The sequence below is a fragment of the Protopterus annectens genome, chromosome 2.part0, assembly GCF_019279795.1.
Source record: "Protopterus annectens isolate FY-2018-M chromosome 2.part0, PAN1.0, whole genome shotgun sequence".
Lineage (NCBI taxonomy): Eukaryota > Metazoa > Chordata > Ceratodontiformes > Protopteridae > Protopterus > Protopterus annectens.
Window position 1 is genome coordinate 1,145,953,468 of NC_056728.1, and position 21,812 is coordinate 1,145,975,279.

Genomic DNA, 21,812 nt, shown 5'->3' on the forward strand with positions numbered 1-21,812 from the left:
ACCCTGCTCGGGATCTGGAATATAGAGGCAAATTATAATGCTTGGCAAATGTATGCACGGAGGTCCAAGTAGCCTCAATAATGTCTTTGGTTGCCACAAGAAGGCTGTGGTAGTGGCTGTTGCCCTTGTAGAATGAGGTCCTATGTTCTGTGGAATTGGTTTTCCATGGAAGGAGTAACAGAATCGTATGCAATTTCGTATGCATTTGGAGATTGTCTGTTTGGAAATAGCTTTTCCTTCCCTTCCTGTTGCATAGGCTACAAAAAGTTGGTCAGTCTTTCTGCTATTTTTGTTCTGTCCAAGTAGTAGTGAGCTGTCTATGTACATCCAAGGTATGCAGTATTCTTTCCCTCTGTTTTGTGGGTTGGGAAAGAAGGTAGGTAGGTGGATTGCCTGGTTTAAAGACACTCTAGATACCACCTTGGGCATAAATGTAGGATTAGTCCTCATGGACACTCTATCTTGGTGGAAGATTAGGAAGGGTTGCACTGCCATTAAGGCCTGTAGTTCTGAAACCCTCCTTGCTGAAGTAATTGCCAGTAGGAAAGCAGTTTTCCATGACAGGTGTTGTAGGTCTGCTGTTGCTGCTGGTTCAAAGGGTGATAGTGTCAACTTTTCTAGCACAAAGTTTAAATCCCAAGCTGGTAATGGTGGTTTCCTTGGAGGTTTTACATTCTTGATTCCTCTGAGGAACTGCCTGAGCAAAGGGTGCTAAAAACAGGTGGATCAAAGCTGTATTCTGCTGAAATAGCTGATGCATGTATCTTGATGGAGGAGTAGGACAGGCCTGAATGAAGAAGTTCGGCCAGATACTCCAGAATGTTAGGCATATCTATGTTTGACACATCTTTTCCTCTTTCAGTACTCCACATGACAAACCTTTTCCATTTTCCAGCATAGTTCCTTCTTGTTGAAGGTCTGCTTCAAGAATAATGTCTTTAACTCTTTGGGAAAGTTCTGGATTAGCTGCTGCTATGTGATGTTCCATGCAGTCAGTTGCAGCGTTTTTAGGTTTGGATGTATGATGCTGTAGTTGTTCTGAGTTAACATCAAAGGCATCAGGGGTATTGGCCACATATTGTTCCGAGACAAGCTCTTCAGTAGTGGGTACCAGTGTTGTCTTGGCCAGTTTGGAGCTATCAGGATTATCCTTGGACGTTTTTCCTTGACTTTTAGTAGTACCTTGTGTATCAAAGGAAGAGGTGGGAATGCATATGCTGTTAGGCCTTTCCAGTTGAAGGAGAGTGAGTCCACTTTCCATGCTAGTGGGTGGAATGTCCTTGTGCAGAATTTTTTGAGCTGGTGATTGAGAGGTGATGCGAATAGGTCTATCTGTGGCATTCCCCATTTCTTTGAGATGATCTTGAAGATGTCCGGGTGCAGCTTCCATTCGTGGGCATCTGAAGTGGTTCTGCTTAATATGTCTGCTAGAGTATTGTCTTTCCCCGGTACAAATATTGCCTGTAACTGAATGTTGTAGCTGAGTGCCAGGGTCCACAGCTCCAAGGTCATTCTGCATAGGGGGTATGAATGAGTGCCTCCCTGTTTGTTGATGTACCACATGACTGTGGTGTTGTCTGTCCTTATCATCAACTGGCCCTCTTTGAGAAATGGTTTGAACTTTTGGATTGCCAGTTTTACTGCCAGCATTTCTTTTAGATTGATGTGCAGGTGAAGTTGATCCTGTGTCCACAATCCTTGCACGCATTTGTCCAGCATGTGGGCCCCATCCTAGGTCTGAAGCGTCTGTTGTGATGGTCTGGCTTGGTTGACATCTGCGAAAGGGTAGGCCTGGGTTTGACTGGCATGCCTGAGCCCACCATAGGAACTCCTGTTTTAAGCATGGAATTAGTGGGATTTCTGTTTCTAGACTGTGTCTGTGTTGGGACCATAAATTCTTTAGGTACCACTGTAGTTTCCTCATATGTAGTCTGGCAAATGGGACCAAGATTATGCATGATGCCATGAAGCCCAAGGCCTGCAGAACTTTTCCTGCTGTTAACTTGTTCAGTTTTGTTAGTGCCAAGAAGTAAAGAGGAAGTTCTTTTGTTTTTCTGTAGTCAGGAATGCCATTTGTTGTACTGTGTCCAATTCAAGAATGTCCTTGTTTGGGATGGTATCAGCCTTGACTTTTGTAAATTGACTGTGTATCCCAGTCCTTGTAGCAAGTAAATGACCCTTTGTAAATCTGTTGTCAGCTTGCTTTTGTTGTCCCTTGTAGCAGGCAGTCGTCCAGGTATGGGTAAATTTGAATTCCTGTAGTCTGCAATGGGCGATTACTGATGCCAGGCATTTTGTGAATACTCAGTAGATAAGCCAAAGGGCAATGCTGAGAATTGATAGTGCTCTGATCCTGCAAGAAATCTGAGGTATCTTCTGCAGATTGGTCGAATGGGGACGTGCAGGTATGCCTCCTTGAGATCTAGAGTTACCAGCCAAGACTCCTTGCCCAGCATGGGAAGAAGTTGCTGTAGGGTCAGCATTTTGAATTTTGGGACAATGATGTATGTATTTAAGGTGGACAGGTAGAATTGGTCTCCAACTTTTTCCTTTCTTGGAACTAGGAAAAGTCTGGAATAGAACCCCTTTCCTTGTTCTGCTGTTGGCACTCTTTCCACAGCTCTCATGTTTGCTAACTCCATTATCTGAGCCTCTGTTTTTGATTTGGAGGTAGATTTGGCATTCCTCTTTTGACTGGTAAAGTGTGGAAGTGAAACCGTAACCTTGATCTATGGTTTGTAAAATCCACTTGTCTTTTGTTATGTAGTGCCAGTTCTTTGAAAATAAGGTTAACTTTCCGCCTAGAGGAACTGCTATTTGTTCCCTGGTAGGCGGATTTAGGATTAAGTCACTGTGGTTGTGCTGATGTAGTGGCAGTGGCTGTGTCTGTGCCTCTGTTGTTACCTTGCCACTGTCTCTGTAGGCACCTCCTCTGGATTGGTTTCTGCCTCTGGAACGTCTATTCCTGCCCCTTTGAAATTTTGTGGAGTCAGGAAAGGACCAATTTGCAGGCCAGTTCCTGCTAAACCTTGGGGGTTGAACCTGCAAGAAATCTTTAACAGTTTGAACAGATTTTGCCTTTTCTTCCATTTTCTTCATAACCTGCTGGGCAGGTGTACCAAACAAACTTGTCTTGTCCATAGGAGCATCTAGCAACTTAGCTTTAACATGATCCGGTAAAGCGTGTTCCTTTAGCCATGCATGCCTTCTTATCACTGTGCCTGTCATGGCTGATCTAAATGAAGCCTCCAGTGCATCATAGCCACATTTTAAGGAATGGTTGCTAACCTGTTGTATGTTATTTACCATCTCTAATACATATTTCTTATCAAGAGATTCATCAGTGGTTAGTTTTTTAGTTAACTGATCAAGCATAAACTCTTGGTATTGTATCATGTGAAACTGACAGTTTAAAGCTCTAGCTGAGAGAGTAGCTGAAGTGTAGACCTTTTTACCCCATCTGTCTAATGACCTTGCTTCCCTTTCAGATGGAATAGAGTTTTTAGCTGTGGTCGCGGCTACTGCCTTGGGACCCTGGGATATAGTTTCTGGGTCTGCAGTGGGGCCTTGTAAAGGTGGTGATGAGTATCTGGCACACTGTGAAAACTGTCTGGTTTGGGAGGGGCTGGGGTAAAGAATCTGGAGAGCAAACATCATTGAAAGCATCATCCACCACAGAGAGAACAGGAGGTATAGCTAAGGGTCTGTGCTGTGGGAGGTGCAGAAAGGTCCTAAGTCTTTTCTGGAGTCTGAAAATCCTGTTGCTGCCATTGGAACTGTTCTCGCATGGCATGCAAGGTTTCCCAAAGGAGAATTCTTCTGGTGGGAAGCAGCTGGAATGGATTCTTCAGCATCAGAATCTTCAAAATTGGAGAAGGGAGCCTCTGGCTGGTCAGTTATGTCTGATTCATCAGCAGAATCATCAGAAGACACTGGCTCAGGGGCTCTGCCCTAGGTCTCTTCTCTGGGGCTGAGAGGCCCTGTCTGGGTGAGATTGAGATCCTCTAATTAAAGAAATTAAATCTTCTGCCAAAGAAAGCATTTGAGAACTAGAAGAGGGCCTGGATGTGGGGGGCTTAACAGGCACTGTTTTAGTAGTCTTGGCTGCTTTAGCCCTGGCGAAGGCCTTAATGGACATGGCTGCTGGAGGCCTAGCAGCACCACGTGCTGGGGTAGAGACATCCAAGGGATGGTGTCTGATAAGTCAACCACCGAGTGGGTAAAATTTCTGAGGTCGATTCAAGAGTTGTAGCAGGGGCCTCAGTTGTAGAATAGGTTCAGCTGTACTTTGATCAGTTTTCCGTGGTTTTCGCCGAAACCACCGGACTGATCGTGTCTCTTCTTTTTCGCGTTTTGGTAGATTGGGTAGTCGGAGGATCCAAAATCAGAACCGAAAAACTGTTCTGCAAACCACCCGACGCTAAGCGTTAAACGGGTTGAAAGAGGCACAGGCGAACAGGCTGCTACGCCGTGGGCTGGGCCTAAACAAGGCACAAGTAAGTGGAAATCTTTATGAGGTATTTGTTTCCCACAGGTTAAACAATTGTTAACTTTTCTGACATCGGCTGAGGCAAGAAAGAGTCCCAGAAGTCTTCAAGTAGTATTCGTAGAAGTAATCTCTGGATCCGACCGACCGGCACTTGCGAACAGCTTCTGCTTCGGCGGCAAGAAAGACTGGGGAAAATGGCGCCGGCTGATGCTTTATACACCAAGACCAACAGAGATGACGTCGGGTGGAGTGCGACATCAGCCGAAGCCGGACCCGGACTTTGGAATCCGGCCGACTGCAGGGCTGCCTGACGACAGGACAACCCACTTGTTATGACTGCAGATGCATCCATGAAGGACATCAGCAATATTCAAAATCTGTCCATGAGCTTGAGCTTTTGTCCCAATCCCCACCCCCCCAAACTTATTTTGACTTTGTCCAAAATTCTTGCATTAAAAGGGTGAGAGACGAAGGGCAAAAAACAGAAAGATAATAGGTATTTTTTTCACAGACAGTATTGAATATACATGGAATAAGCCTTCCTGAAACAGCTCTTCAAACAAACACTTGCGGGATCTGTATAAAGAAAATGAACAAAAGTCTATTAGGAAGAAAGAGGCTATTAGCTAACTAGGGAATTTCCAACAGACCATAAGATAGGAAACCGGACATCCTGCATGGACATATACACTCAACTGTCAAAGACTCACATTTTTACATTTTGTGGCAGGAGAATCTCAGCACTATTGTCTAATTAGAACCTTAGTGGTGAAGTGCTTTAAATTCCTTAAAATATTTTTTTCTTACAATGAACAAAAGATACATACCACACCACAGTCCATTAGAAACGCCCCGTCTCTTGTTAACTTCTCTGAAGAAAGCTGCTGTAGAGGTGGCTGTGGCACAACTTTGTCATTTACATGGATAGAAGCCTATGTGAAAAATTATAAAAAAAAAAAAAAAAAAAAAAAAAAAAAAACGAAAATTTACTTAAGATACAGAGATGGACATTAGCTACTACTGAATGATTTAAGAAAAAAATTCAAGTGAACAATCAGCTTTTGTCTTAATGACACTTTTTGCAGACCTATGTACATTTGGGATAATTCTTACAAGTGGCGGTAGTACAGAAGGAATTACAGATGTTAAGCCAAAGATCAACACCACTTTCCTGCCAAAGAAATGCAAGGGAAAAAAATATATAACTATTACGCAAGATATTAGAAATGCTAAAGTTTAACCGCCTTACATAAAACTGTCAAAATTAAATTACAACATGTAATATAAGTCGCCTTCTAAATACTGAAAATTACCTATGGCAATATCATTGCATCCATCACCGAGACACATGGACACTAATACAAACACTCCATAAAATACTATCTTTTAGAACTTCTCACACTCCAGAGTCAGGAAGGCAAAATTTTTTTTCATGCGTTCCCCCAAACAGAAGTCCAGAAATGAGATGCGAGTCAAACAATAAAAAACCTACAGAGAAGAAAAATAAATCCTTTTGCCAGTTCTGCTTACAGCCTTTGACTATGTCTAAGGGAAGTAGTCAGAAGATGGGGTTTCTGAGATTTACACTGGCAGAAAAGAACTGATAAACAACAGATGTGTCCTTCCTGTATCATATGATCTACACTTCTAGTGGATCCGAGAATGAATCTACAATCTATTCTTCTCCATTTCAGCATTTTATCCTGTGCTGCTTTCCTGCTTGACAACATGCATGTCCTATTCTCAGATGTACAGTGGCATCACATACTGTACCAGAAAAAAGCACTTGGCACCTTTGCAAATCCACTTCCTGGAATTCAAGTGGTAATTCATGCAGACTAGTGTTTCCAAGGTCCGGGGTTTGAAACTGACAGGGGTATTTTAGTTGGGAGGGTGGCCTAATGGTTAAGGTGCTTGCCTTACAAGCACAAGGTGCATGGCTTGAGTCTCACAAGGGATAATTGGCTAAGCTTAAAATGGCTCGCAAGGGCAGATAGCTTAGTACTAACATATGATTACCTATGATTACTTAAAAAGAAAAAAACAGCTGAAAAATGTTTCTGTGGTGCAGTGAGATAAAAGCCCTGATTAGGACTCAGGACCAGCTAGTGATGTGGGAATAACACCAACTAGTGTGTGTGTGCGTTTGTGTGTGTGTGCAATTTAGCAGCTTTAACATGATCAGGCAAAGATTGCTCCTTAAGCCAAGCATGCCTTCTAAGCACAGACCCAGTAACAGCAGCCCTGCAAGAGGCCTCTAAAGAATCAAAACCACATTGCAAAGTATGTTTTCCAACTTGTTCAGCAGAATGCATTAAATGCTGTAAATCTTTATTTTCCATACAGTAAGGAATCAACATAATTTTCTGTTTAAGCAATCCAATAATATGCTGTTGATATTTTAACATGAAATTGGCAGTTTAATGCTCTGATTGCCAAGGTTGCAGAAGTATAAACCTTTTTATCCCATCTATCCAGCGCCCTGGAGTCTTTATCAGAAGGCATAGGATTTTTAGCAGTAGAAGCCTTAATGCCCATGGGCCCCTGAGAAGTGGTTTCTGGATCTGCAACAGGAGTTTTGAAAAGGAACTTGTGGGAGTCAGGAACCCTGTAGCATCTGTCAGGTTTACTAGGAGTTGGAGACAGGGAATCAGGGGCCAAACTGGATTCCGAGAACGCATAATCAACAATGTCTAGTGCAGGAGGTATAGCCAAAGGCCTATTCTGAGGTAGAAGCAGAAAATCCCTAAGCCACTTTTTTTTAATCAGAAAATTCCTGGCTTTCCCAGTGGAAATGCTCCCTTAAAGTATGTAAAGTTTCCCCAAAAGAAAAATGCTCAGGAGGGGAAACGGAGGGAATGGAATCCTCTGCATCAGAATCCTCATAAGTAGGTATGGACAAATCCAGGTCATTAGAAAAGTCAGAAGAAACAGAATCCTGATCAGAAGATTCATAATCAAGCTCAGCCCTAGGCCTCTTGGTGTGTGTGTGTGTGTGCGTGTGTGGGGTTGACTACCCCAGATTAGAGTAATTAGATCTTCAGCCATTTTATCATTTGTTTTTTAGGTATAGGGGCCTGAACATGTGGCCTGGGCATCATTTTTTTAGACATGGATCGAGATTTAGGCCTTAGTAATGAAGGCCGTGTCTATTTAATATACAAGTCTGTAGGCCTGAATACACCCTCAGAAGCCGGTGTCTGCACAGCGGCTCTGGACCCATCAAAGGTAGAGACATCCGCGGGTTCCATAGATGAAGCATCGCGCTGCATATCGGACTCCGAATGGGTCTCAGTAGAGGCCTGTGAATCAGAAGTAGCAGGTATCAGGGGCTGCAAAAGCGCCTCACTGAGTACTGGCGAACTGGCGACTGGCTTAGGAGAAGCATCGTCAGCGGTTTTGGACCTCGGCAGCCTGTCTCTGTCTTTAACTTTGCGTTTTTTCGGAATCCCGGTAGTCGGATGGCTAACCAATGACATTTCTGGATAATTAAACCGAGAACCAAAATATTTAGAGGCACAAATGTACCGACGTCGGATAGTGCGCTGATTAAATAAAGCACAAAAGTGACAGCAAGGTACGTCAAGGTCAAGGCCTAGGCAAGGAATACAGTACAAATGAAAATCTTTATGAAGTATTTGCTTTCCACAAGTAATGCAATTATTAACTTTTACTGACATTGGTAAGGAGCAAGAAAAAGTTTCCAATGGGGTACTTAGCTTTAAGTTCTGAAACTCGAAAACGAAAATTTCAAGAGTCGGCCGACCGGCACTTGCGAACTGCTTCTGTTTCGAGCACTGCATGGCAAGAAGGACTGATGTAATGACGTCGGCTGCATGTTTTATACCCCTGATGACCTGACGTCATGGAAGAAGGGACAGCAACTGACGTAGGACCCAAAACTTTGTTAATCAGGCTGACTGAGGGCAATCTGCCAGCAGATTACCCAAATGTAATGACTGCAACAGTGAAACACGAAGAACATCAAGGCCTTTCTGACACCCGATAGGCTTCACTCCATCAAACAGCATGTCTTGTACATTCTTCAAGTTCCAACTCCCCCTGCAGAGCTGGCTTTAAATGCACTGGGGGGTCCATGGTGGCCATAATCACCCTCGTCCCCACAGCTTGGTTACATATGAGGGTGCTGCAGTGGACTCTGGTGATTCAGTTATCCTTTCTACCACTGTCACAACTGATTTGTCTATCCCGGGCATGCAAAGATTCTCTTCTTTGGTGGATTCAGTCCCCAAATCTTCTTCGCAGTCGCCCATTTACTCTTCCCTCCCCTCTGACCAAGGTGACCACGGAAGCCTCCCAACTCAGGTTGGGGGGCATTGCTTGCGAAAGACCGCTCAAGGCATGTGGTCTTCCCTGGAGACCCAGCTGCATATCAACGTCATGGAGATGAGGACAGTGCTATTGGCATTGCAAGCTCTTCAGGCCCATCTTCCTCTAGGCACGATTGCCATCCAGACAGACAACATATCTTTAGTCTGGTATATCAACAAACAAGGGGGAACCAGGTCTTCTCCCTTTTGCCACAAAGCCATGAGATTGTGGGAGTGGGAGATCTCCACCAGCTGTTTTCTGGTGGTAACGCACGTTCTAGCGGACAGGCTAAGCAGGTCTATCCTTGTGCCTTATGAGTGGTCTCTGAATCCTTCAGTAGCAAAGCAGACCTTTCTAAAGTTGGGTCAGCCTTGCTGCGATCTGTTAGTCTCTCCTTCCAATGCAAAGTGCAACACATTTTTTGCTCTGAACCATCCCTCTGGGGGAGTTCCCCCCAGAGATGCTCTAGTTCATGCTCGGCCCTCTGGTCTTCTCTATGCTCTTCCCCTGATCTCAAAATTCATACAGAAAGCACAACGGCTGGTGGGCTCAGTCATCCTCATTTCCCCCCTCTGGCCTCGCCAAGTATGGTTCCCTTCTTTGTTGTCTCATGTAGTGTGTCCTTCATGGACATTGGATTTGGTTCCGGATCTGATTTCACATCTCTCAGGGATCCCATATCCAGATCTGGCCAGTCTGAAGCTCACCGCTTGGCTGCTCCATTTCCCATGATAGTTAGGACTCCCGGGTTATCTTCTCCAATTAAGATTTTGGTAGTGGCTCATAGATCTTCCACGAGGAAGATTTAATCCAGTAAAGGGAAGCGTTTCTTCATTTGGGCACCTCAACGGGATTTGGATCCTTTCACTGCTCCAGTTCCTATTATCTTGGTGTTTCTGGCAAGCATTTTCCGACAGGGTGCCAGTTTCTCTACAGTTAAGGTTCAACTGGCAGCTATTTCTAACTTCCACGTAGGGGATAATTCAGCCTCTCTAGCCTCTTCTAAACTCTGCAAAGCCTTTTTGAAGGGTACCTTTTTCTTAGACCATCGATCAATGACCCTATGCCTCCTTGGGATCTTACATTGGTCCTTCAAGCCTTGGTTTCATCCCCTTTTGAACACACTGCCTCAAGCAGATCTATAATTCCTGTCTTGGAAGACGGGCTTTCTCATTGCTATTACTTCAGCTAAAAGGGTGTCGGAACTTCAGGCCTTATGAATTAAGCCCCCTTACATGATTTTCCATAAAAGACACAGTTTCTCTGCGCACTATTCCTTCCTTTTTACCTAAAGTGGCCACAGAATCAAACATCAATCAGGTTATCAATCTCCCTGTCTTCTTTCCGAACTTCCAGAATAAAGGGGAGTATAAATAGCATCTGCTGGATGTTCATAGACAGTTACGATTTTACTTGCACAAAACAAAGGCCTTCCACAAGTCTGATCAACTTTTTGTTTCTTATTCTAAGCCCTTTATAGGAAGCCTGTATCTAAGGTCACCATTGCTCGCTGGATTTCTCAGTGTATACTCTTGGCGTAGTTAACAAAGGGAGTGCCTCCACCAGGTCATGTTAAGGTGCATTCTACTAGATCTATGGCTACTTCAGCCTCCTTTTGGTCTAAAGTTTCTTTGGATGACATTTGTTCGGCAGCTACTTCGGCACCTTCACATACTTTCATTTCCCATCACAAATTGGATCTTCTCTCCAGAAGCAGGGCATTATTTGGCTCCGCCGTGTTACAGAATATCCTTCCATTAGGGCCTCCCAGGTGTTTAGTAGCTAGGGACTCTGTCCCATAGGTTGATGACCAAATGAAGACAACAACTTCAGACAAAGAAGTTATGTACTCACGATAACATTCCATCTGAGTTGTTGATCTTCATTTGTCTTCAACCTCCTTCCCCCTGCCTCATATGGGCTGTGTGGTGGTTTGGCTGGATAAGACATGACTCTCTCTTTGGCATAATATGTTATTCCTGTTGATACTAGCTTAGTTTTTTGGTGTCAGGGAGAAAGACATAGTGTCAGGTTGGGTTGCTATGGGGATCAGCAAACTCTATCTGAAGGGAGGAAGGAGACAGTGGCATTATGGGTAGAGGAGGAGCTCGGAGTACAGTTCAGACGCTGGAGAAAATGCGGCTGAGTCGGATCCATGCCAGAACCGTGACCCACAGGTTGAAGACCAAATGAAGACAACTTCAGATACACAGGCACACACATATATTATATAAATATATATATATATATATATATATATATATATATATATATATATATATATATGTAACACACGCACACACACCTGCAGTAATGCAACAGGTAGCACACTTGCTTTTGGCGCAGAAGAATGTAGGTTCTACTTCCACACTAGGCAGCTTGTCTATCTGGGTAAAGCCAATGTTTGGGAAGGGGATAGTAATACAATTACACTGCTGTAGGACACTGTGGTAAACAAGCTGTAAAGTCAGACTGCCATTCTCTATTCAGGGAGAGACAGACACAGTGGAAGACAACTGCCAGTCATCATCTAGCTCGCTGTCAAGGCTTTTACTTCCTACACCAATGGAACTGGCCACAACATTCAATTATTGCTTGTGTGAGTGGAGTCAAAGACAGCCTGGCCAAAATTTGTCCTGAAAGGTGGGCATCTACAACATATGATGGCATTTCCCTTGTATAAGCCATTTGCATTTGGCTGACAAGTTGTTGAAGTAGGCTTCCCAAGCATAACCTGAAGAGTCTGCAGACAGAACTGGCACTTTGAAGGATGCTGGAAGTAATATTAGTAATATATATAATACGTTCTCGGCATATGCCCACCACAGAAATTCCCTCTATATCCGAATATATTAGGTGAAAATAACAGTTGTGTAAAATCTTACCATAACCATACATGTCCTTCTCTTCCATGTTGCAGTATTCTTAGTGTGGGATTCCCCACTTCAGGTGATCTGAACGTTGGCTCCTATACAAAAGCTTAAGCCTGGCTGCTGTAGGTGCGTGGGGCGCCACACATAGGGCCATAACCCAGGGACCTTAAATATGACGTCTGCACGCATAGACTTCAGAACTAAAACACCCAGTTGGACAGACCCATAGAAAGTAACAAGTGATGTCAGTCAGAGGTGCAAAGTGTCATATGCTGGCAAGTCTGACTCTGGTCTAGGGCAGAGCCTCAAAGCGCCCTTAAAACAGGTCAATGGTAAAAAAGGGGGAGGTGGGTGGAAAGAAATACTACAACATGAAGAAAAGGACATCTATGGTTATGGTAATATTTTACACAACTATTCTAAGGTCCTTCCATTCCTATGTTGCAGTATTCTTAGTGTGGGACAGTACCACAGCTTAATTAGAGGGAAGGGTGGAGGTAGATGTAGCTGATTCTACAAAACCTTGCAGGATTGCTCTAGCAAACCCTGCCCAGGCTCTGGAGATGTGGTCCAATTTGTAGTGTCTGGTGAAGGTGTGACATGTGGACCAGGTGGCTGTTTCCAGGATGAAGGCTGTGTCCAGGCTTTGGAGGTTACCACGCCTCTGGTAGAATGAGCTCTTATTCCCTGGGGTAAGTGCTTACCATGGTGGGAATAGCAGTAGTAAATAGTTTTCCTAATCCAACAGGAAATGGTTTGCTTGGAGACTGCCTTGGCCAGGGCCCGATGGTGGAAGGATACAGAGAGTTGGTTAGATTTTCTGATGGACTTAGTTTTGTACAGATAAAACTTTAACTGTCTGTGCACATCCAGGGAATGGAGTATCCTCTCACTGTCACTGGTTGTAGAGGGGAAGAAGGTGGGCAGGTGAATGGATTGGTTTAGACACACTTCGTTGACCACTTTAGGCATGAAGGAAGAGTTAGTACGTAGGGTCACCCTATCCTTGTGGAAGGTAGTGTAAGGAGAACAGGCCATTAGAGCTCGTAACTCTCATACTCTTCTAGATGAGGTAAGGGCCACCAGCAGTACAGTCTTCCATGTACACATTTGGAGCGTAGCAGCACTAGCTGGTTCGAATGGGCCCAGAGTTAGTTTTTTCCAGAATGAAGTTTAGATCCCAGGGGGGTGAGATGGATTTTCTTGGTGGTCTGATGTGTAAGACCCCTTTCAGGAATAATTTGACATCTAGCCTGGGGGATCTAGTGGTAGGCAGGCTGAAATTGCTGATAGGTGGACTTTCATGGAAGAGTACAAAAGACCAGCCTTAATTAGTTCACACACATAGGTAAGGACTGGAGGGGGGGGTTCTGCTTGGCAGGGATCTCTGTCCTTATTGAGACACAGGTTGGAGAATCTTTCCCCATTTCGATAAGTAGATCTCCTAGTAGCAGGTTTCCTGGCCTTCCTCTGGACCAAAAGCACATCCTCAGAGTAGTGTCTGAAAGGGATTAGCAGTTTATCATCCGGAGTGTTAGGCCTAACATCTGTTGGTGAGGGTGAATTAGAATTCCCTCTTGTTGTGCGAGTAGGTCCACCTTGTGTGGCAACTTGTGGTGATTGCCTTTGGCTAATGAAAGAAGTAGGGGGAATCAGTGCTAACTTGGCCAATAGGGAGTCAGCAGCAAGATTTTTGGTTTGTCCCTCCTGATTTTCAGGAGGACTTTTTGAATGAGAGGGAAGGGTGGAAATGCATATAGAAACTGCCCATTCCATGGAATGTTGAAGGCATCTACCCTCCAGGCAAGTGGAGAATGGTTCTTGGTGCAGAATTTTTTTCAATTGCCTGTTCTGGGGGGAGGCAAACAAATCTACCTGATGTGTGCCCCACAGGTGGACAACGTCTAGAAAGGCATCCCTCTTCAGCATCCACTTGTGCTGTAGAGAGGATGTTCTGCTGAGAATATCTTCTTGTTTGTTGTCCTGAGAAGGAATGTATGTTGGGTATACATTCATTTGATCGGCCAGTGGATGGTCGATCGGAAAATGTTCGAAAGCAGTGGGGCAAATTCTCATAATTGCAAAAGCAATTGTTGCAAATTGCAAAACATCCCCCCCCCTTTTTGACCCTCAGTAGTGCTTGTTTAGGTGGTAGAGCGGTCGGAAATGTCACATTCGGTGTTATGTACGACATTCCGACTGTTCGGCAAGAAGAAATTTGGCAATAACACTTGGTGTTATACTCGATTGAGGAAAGTTATCTCAATCAAATGAATGTATTCCTGTATGTTGCCTGCAGGGATAAGCTGTTCCTGGAGCCAAAGTCCCAAATTTGCAATATTATCTGGCAGAGGAGGTAGGACTTGGTCCCTCCCTGTTTGTTGAGATACCACATGACTGTGATGTCTGTGAAGAGCTGAAGGGGGCCAGGTTGCAGGATAGGGAGGAAGGCTTCCAGGGCCAGAAGAACTGCAGTCATTTCCCTCACACTGATGTGTTTCTTTTGGAGGGTAGGGTTCCAGGCCTCCTGTACCATGAAACCTTTCATGGTGGCCCCCCACCACCCTAGGTCTGATACATCTGTATGCATGTGCTGGGTTGGGGGAGGGTGGCTGTAATGGAAGGCTCAGGTTCAGAAGTATTTGTTGGATCCACCACCTTAGTTCTGCTTTGAGACAGAGCAGGAGGATAATCTGGTGCTCTAGGGGATGTTGGTATTGTGACAACACATTTTTCAGGTACCATTGTAGTTTTTGCATGTCCATTCTGGCTAGAGGCAGCATGGGGATGGTGGCTGCCATTAGTCCCAGGATCTGCAAGAATTGTCTTGCAGATATCTGATGAACCTGTAATAAGCTTTGGAAGTGAGTGGGGAGAGAGAGAACTTGGTCCTGAAGGAAGAAAGCCCATAACAGGTCTGTTCTGATCCTGCAGCCCAGAAAGATTTTCTCCTGCTGGGGATTAAGGATGATTTTTGGAGGTTGAGGGTGAATCCCAAGCTTTGAAGCAGGGAAGTGGTGAACCTCAGATGGTTTTGAAGGGTGTCCTCTGTTTCTGCTAGAATGAGGATGTCGTCTAGATAGGGATAGATTTGAGCACCTTTGGTTCTGCAGAAAGCTATGGCTGGGGCTAGGAATCTTATAAATACCTTGGGTGCAGTAAATAAACCAAACAGCAAGGCTGTAAATTGAAAATGAGAGCAGGGCAAGAATTTTCTGTTGGAGGGTTTTATGTGAATATGGAGATATAGTTGATTTTTTGAGGGAAAAGGAATGCCCCTTGGAAGGGGTTTTTCCCTTCCAAGAAAGGAAATATCCGTTTTGTATTATTGCCAGCACCCAACGGTCTGATATGATGGATTTCCAAATGTGGAGGCAGTGGGAGAGGCGGGCTGACAAGGGTAGGTGGGCAAGGCAGTCACGCATTGTTGGGTCCACTTCTATCTTGAAAAGGCGGTCTCTGACTGAGTTGTGAGACAACTGGTGTTTGCCTCCTAGTTTCTCTCCTATGCCTGGAAGAGGAGGGGGGCCTCCTGACAAAGGTAGTCTTAGCAGGATAATCCCTGTAGTATTTAGGGATTGGGGACACAAGTAAGTACTTGATGTCTTGAAGCTCTCTACTTTTTTCCTGCAGGTTTTTGAAAAGGTCTGCAGACTTGTTTACCAAACAGGAGGTTGCGGTCTAATGGGGCATCTAGGATTTTAGACTAAATCCTCTGGTAGGGGTTGGAGGCATACCCAAGAATATCTGCGGAGTACTGAAGCAGAAGCAGCAGACCGTGCAGAGGCCTCTGTTGCATCATAACTGCATCTAATAGAATGTCTGGCTACATGGGAAGCCAGGGACAGTTTAGATACTATCTCAGTTTTGGTAGGCCAGTCAGGGGTGGATGTCAAGAGGCTTGTGATACTAGGTCCAAGGCATATTTTATCATATGAGTTTGGTAGTTGACAGCTCTGAAGGCTAGGGTGGAGGGGGTTATAAACCTTCTTTCTTATCCTGCCCATGCTTTTGCTATCCTTATCAGTAGGCAGAAGAGATTGCTTGTCAGAGGATATAGCAATGACAGCAAGGTCTGCCAGGGGTGGTTTTACTAGGAATTTTTGTTCATCTGGAATTTTATAGAACCTATCACGTATCTTAGGGCCTGTGGTTGTGAGCCTGGGTTCTTTGATACTGAGGTGAAAGCACCAAGGTAGGCAAGAATGACTGGTGGGATGGCTGAAGGTGAGGGAGATTCCACTTGAAGTTCAAATCTACTCTGTCGGTCATTTGGGAAGTGTCCCATTTAAAGTATTCATTCATCTTTGTGATGGTCTTCCCAAAGGTGACATCCTCTGATGGGGAGTCCCCTTCTATGGATTCCTCATCTGGGGAATAATATTCAAGTGGGGAGGCAATTTGTGAAGAGGAGGAGATTGATTCATCTGAAGATGAATAGTAGGGTTCCTGTTCTTCTTCCCCTTCTTGGGCAGTAAGCACTGGAATGGTGGACGGGGGAGGGGCCGTGGGCCTAAGGGCTATGAAGGCCTGCATCAAACAGCTGGTAAAAGATTGCCAAGTCTTGGACTCCTTCAGAAGGTGGAGTCTGGTGTTTTGTTTTCCGTTTCCTTTTTAAGGGTGTAGGTCTTGGAGAGGGCTTGGGTTCAGGAGCCTGAGAAATGGTAGGGGTTTCAGGCAGTGGGATCCCAGTTGGTCGTCAGACGATATCTGGTTCCCCCTTGACATTGGTAGGGACCAACGTCAGAGCCATCTCCATGGACAAGCTGGCCATTACTTCCGAAGTGGCTTCCTTGAGGGGAGATGCTGAAGTAGAGGGTTCTATCGGACATCCCTCAACTCCTAAATCGGACACTGGTGGGGCATCCGATGGCGGAGAGGCAGAGGAAGTAGACCTGAAAACCTTTGGCCTTTTTCCGTGGTGGTTCTGTAAGAGCGGCCGATTCGGTATCCATCCTGAGTGCTAATTTTTTGAGCCTCTGGTTTTCTAGGTATAGGTTAAGGGTGACCAGCCAGCTACGGAGGATCTTGGGTACAAAAGAATATCAAATCTATTAAGTGTTATGGTTGTGCCCTTGGCCTAGACAGAAAACACAGCGGTCGTGTGTACCGTTATGCTGTATCTGGAGCCTACCTTGCCATTTACCCTTCTTAGCTGACATCAGCTAACGGTAACTACAGCAAACCAAGCTCAAGTAAAATAAAAAATCCCCAACGGGGTACTTAGCTTTAGACATTTTCAAGTAAAGGAGTGATCGATATGACGATCGACTGCAGCTAAAATGTTTAGAGGTCTGTGCGTGCAAAAATCACATTTAAGGTCCCTGGTTTATGACCCTAAGTGTGACGTCCCACGCACCTACAGCAGCCAGGCTTAAGCTTTTGTATAGGAGCCAACATTCGGGTCGTCTGAGGGGAATCCCACACTAAGAATACTGCAACATAGGAATAGGAGGACATATGTAGATTATCTCCAAATGTTTGAGATGTGACTGTGTCTTTCTCATATGTAATCATGCCTAAGGGATCAAAAGAACATGAAATTACCCCAGTGTTTTCAGAAACTGTGCCCTGAGACAACTGTAGCACTACCTGATTAAATCACCATTTATATGTCCTCAGCTGCAAAGGCAGTCATTTAAAGTGAATTTATGACTGACCTTTTGTTTTGCTACAATTAGACAACCATCCAGATACACAACACTACTTGCTGTTTTGGTTTCTGAGACACACAAGTACTGGAGCTTGACGATGTGAACAGCTCAAATGGCCAAGTTAAAAACTTATCTGGAATAAAATGCAGTTTTAGTGAGAAGGTTTCACTGTAATGTGAAGATGAAAGTTTTTCAATTTCAAAGCACAGTAAAAATCCAAGACTATGAAAGAACTAAAATCTTCAGTCACCATCCAGGAATCCTTTGTATTTATGAACTTGTTCAGACATGAGCCATGTCTCTAATTGGTATTAAGGTCTTGTATTTTCTGGAACCACAAATAGTGTAGAATGCAAAAATGCACTTCCTTTACAAAAAAGCATGCTCTGAACAATTTTATTTGCTAGAAATCTATTCATCAGCTGGACAGCCAGATATACCTAATGGGATAAGTGTGTGGGGCTAACTACCATGTGGTTCCTAAGCAAATTCTGCTGCATAACCTTTTTGAACCATTTTCAACACCAACTTGTCTGCAGCTATCTGTTGCCACACAGATGGAAGGCTCAAGTCTGTCTCCATGGGCTTTTTGAGAATGGGTAAGGTGAAGACAGCAGTAATTTTGAAGACATTTGCTTTTATCAGTCCTTTCCTGATGAGATGGAGTTGTACTTAGACTGCTTTCTTTTTAAGTGTCTACTGATGAAAGAAGTGAAAAGGTTTTCTGTGCTACATAATGATTTATTATTTGCACTAAAAGTATTTAGAGATCAAAGCACAATAACCAAGAACAAGGAACTTGTTTGGTCTTTCTTCAAGTCAACAATAACATCTGCTGGATGATCAAAACAAAGATCAAGTCATGGAAGCGTTCACAAATGTTTAATTTAATGCATGCATTATAAGCCAGTTTCAAGCAAGGTAGTAGTACACACATCATCACAGTTTAATACCTGAACCCTAAGTTACAAGGCATACGCCTTTTACTTGAGTAGTAACCTGGAATGCGTCAAGGGAATAATCCTTCCACTTTGTGTATACAGTGACAGAGAGATCTTCCTACAGGATCAGGCTTAGAAGTACTAAGCAATTCCTGTCTATCTAAAGGAGGTGTACATAACCTATTAGTCTTATAGGGCACAGTGAAGACTTTGAATCAGAATGCAGACTACTAGCTTTTAGAACACTGTTAAAGTGTACCAAAGTGGAAGAACTGCTCACACTGCATCTCCAAGTATCATCTTTCTTTTATATGGAAGGGAGACATTTTCCGTAGACCAATTAAAAAAAAATTCCCATGACATAAAATGCTTCTGCAAAGCAAATATCTGGTGGATAGCCTGGAGATTAGGAAAAACAATTTCCTCATAAGAATCCTGACTGGAGAATTAACCAACCGCATACAGAAATGACCTTCACTGTAAATGTCTGGTTAAGCTTTTCCTCTCGCCCTCTTGAATCTTTACAGACACATGTAAATACTGTATGTGCATCTATGTTTTATCCAAAAACTGATGCCAGTCCAAAGAATTTTGGGTAGCGCTATTTTAGTTTTCTGTGCCAAACTGAAATATTTCCATGAAGATATCTTTATAGTCAAAGAAAGACTGCAGCACGAAAGGGTGGACTAATGGTTAAGGTGTTTGTCTTACAAACACAAGGTGCAGAGTTTGAGTCTCACAGGGAATAATTGGCTAGGCTTAAAGTGGCTCGCAAGGGCAGTTAGCTTAGTACTAATCTATGAACCTATGAAGGGAGGGGGGTCATTCCACAATTTCTCAACCCAGTGACAAAAAGATGATTCCCCCAAAGAAGAGTGGCACACCAACATATTTACAAAAAAACAATTCTAGTACTCTGTGCAGAACAAACTCCAGACCCAAAGTGGATGATAATACAAGCATTATTTAAACATTTATATACAAGAATCAGGTTCTCCTCTAAGCAATCTGTAATATAAGGAATATGGGCACAGTTGTTCAAGTCAAACTATAATTTTTAACATCTTCAATCTATCATAAAATACTTCTGAATTATTTCCAGTCTGGATATTTGGACACAGCTGTAAACATGGACAGCACAAAGTATTCTATATGCAACCTTACTGCAGCCTTGTGAAAGGTAATAAAACTTTTATTACAACAAGATATACTACTTATAATGTCTCTAATAGCAGAGTAACACTTTTTATAACAAATATTAAATTGTCATCATATTTCAGTCTACAGTTCACCACCAAACCTTAATACCTTATTTTGCTCTCACTACTTAAAATAATAATATCCAAGGCATAAAGGAAACAAGGATTACTTATTCCAAAGTGGAACACTTTAGTTTTACTGGTATCACAGACAATGTTATTATTTTAAGGACCATAAGTAAATGGTATCCAGGAATCCCTGTAAACTGACTTGATCATTAACAGAGTTAATAACCCCCCCCCACATTTTAAAAATCAGCAGCAAACTTGCTGAGTAAAATCATATTTGGCGATGTGAAATTGGACATACAGATTTAACAAGTGTTAAAGAACAGAACCCTTTCCATACCTCTCAGCCTCTTAGTGCAAATAATCTGGATAAAGCCTGAGAGAATGGGGGGACAAGGGGCCAAAAATGGGGACAGATTTTAAATATCGCTCTTATAAACTTAGAAAGTGGCTAGAATAACAAGATTTGTCTTAGCATGCATTTTTCTGATGGACATGAAGTCTGAAACAAATTTATATAATTATTTAGTGACTTCAGTCTTCAGATCTTCTCAATGATTTGACAGAAAATCACAAATTTTATGAGGAACAGATCAAAATATGAGGCAAAAATCTGTACAGTTGAGAAGTATATTTGGGCCCCCCTCTGCAACCCTCCTTTCTTTAGAAATATTATCTTCAACTTTCACAGTCAGCCAGCTAACAACTCACTTTATTATACACTAGTTAATTCCAAGTTAAAATAAGGTCATAAATTTTTACATGGGGGAAGAGAGTCAAATGACTTAGACAAATACAAGGAAATATAAAAAAATAAAACCACATCAACTGATTCCCAGTTATTATGGCAAAATCTTAACAGGTTAATCAGACAAGAGCTCCCTTGGGTAAATAACATTCTGAAAAATATCTAGAGTCAAAACACAGCTCTTGTTTTATCAAGAACCATAAAATTATTTCAAAATATTTGCCGATAACACCCAAAAGACTAACAGGGTGATTATTATATAATGTACACATTTTACCACCTTTGAAAAGAGGAAATATGACTGTTTACCATATATGTGGAATAAACCCCTCTCCTGCAAATCTAAACTGATATAACCAGCATAGATACGGTAAAACTGCTTAAGAAATTTTAGACAAAAAATAACCACAAAGCTCTTCAGTGTCAGCTGCAGAACATGGTTTAATTGTAATTAATGCAGAAACCAGCAGATTCTGTTTTAGTAAAAGCAAATATAACTATGGTTGCTAAAATTAAAACTGCAGAAAATAGAGCTGTTATCTGACATGAAAGAAAACATATCTGTAAATACCTCTACCAACTTAAGATGCACCTCTGAATATTATACCATCCTTTACAACACTAATATTTGACTGAGAATCCACACTCTATATCCCTCAAGTGTATAAAGAGAGCTTAATGTTATCAGAGGTACAAGTTGCAAAACAAAAGTCATGTACTTACCATAACAATAGATATGTGTTCTCTACTTCCATCCTATTCAACCTGTGGGTTATCAGATCTGGCTCTGATCCAAAACTGGCCAGTTCAAAAGATTTCTACTGTGCAGCTCCATCTCCTCTACCCATTAACACCTCGTTCCCTTCTGTCAACTTCAGAGTGAGTTTGCCTGTCCCACACAAACACTGCAAAAAAACAAACACTCCAGAATCTTACACAGGACCCCAAAATGGAATGGGAAAACCCACTGACAGCTTGGCCACCCACTACCTCAGTCCACACAACCCGAAGGAAGGGGATAGGAGGGAGGGATGGTTCAATAGGATGGAAAAAGACAATACCAATCTGTCGTTATGGTAAGTACATAAACTTTTGTATCCGATGTGGTCTTTTTTGACTTTCTTCAACTTGTTGGAAGGAGTCCCCAGCCATTTATTCCAACAAGGCCCTAGGAAAAAACATTCCAGAGAACAGTGGAACTGAATGAGGCCCTAGAACTTGACTGTACATCCAATTTATGATGGGACACATACGTGTGAGTACTAGCACAAACAGCAGCAGCACAAATATCAATATAAGATCTGTAGTTAAAAGTTGCAAAAGTAGCAAGTGCTACAGCAGAATGACCTTTAGGTTTTATCTGCAAGGATTTTCCTTTCAAATTATACCCAAGGAAATGCCATCATACTGCCATTTGGATATAGTTATTTTCAAAACTGGCATGCACAGCTCGGCCTTAGATAATGAGACAAAAAGTTGTTCTGAAATCCTGAAGGCTTTTGTCCTC

General features: G+C 43.0%; 1 protein-coding gene across 5 annotated transcripts in view; it reads right to left on the bottom strand.

Annotated features, from left to right (window-relative positions):
- Positions 1 to 21,812, bottom strand: part of LOC122793381 (protein transport protein Sec24B-like) — a 2,932,722-nt gene that overhangs the window by 477,079 nt on the left and 2,433,831 nt on the right. For all 5 annotated transcript variants that reach the window (XM_044061340.1, XM_044061338.1, XM_044061337.1 and 2 more), the window contains one exon: positions 5,317 to 5,421. In XM_044061340.1, coding sequence (XP_043917275.1) covers positions 5,317 to 5,421 — 105 coding nt within the window. The remainder of the gene's footprint in view (positions 1 to 5,316; positions 5,422 to 21,812) is intronic.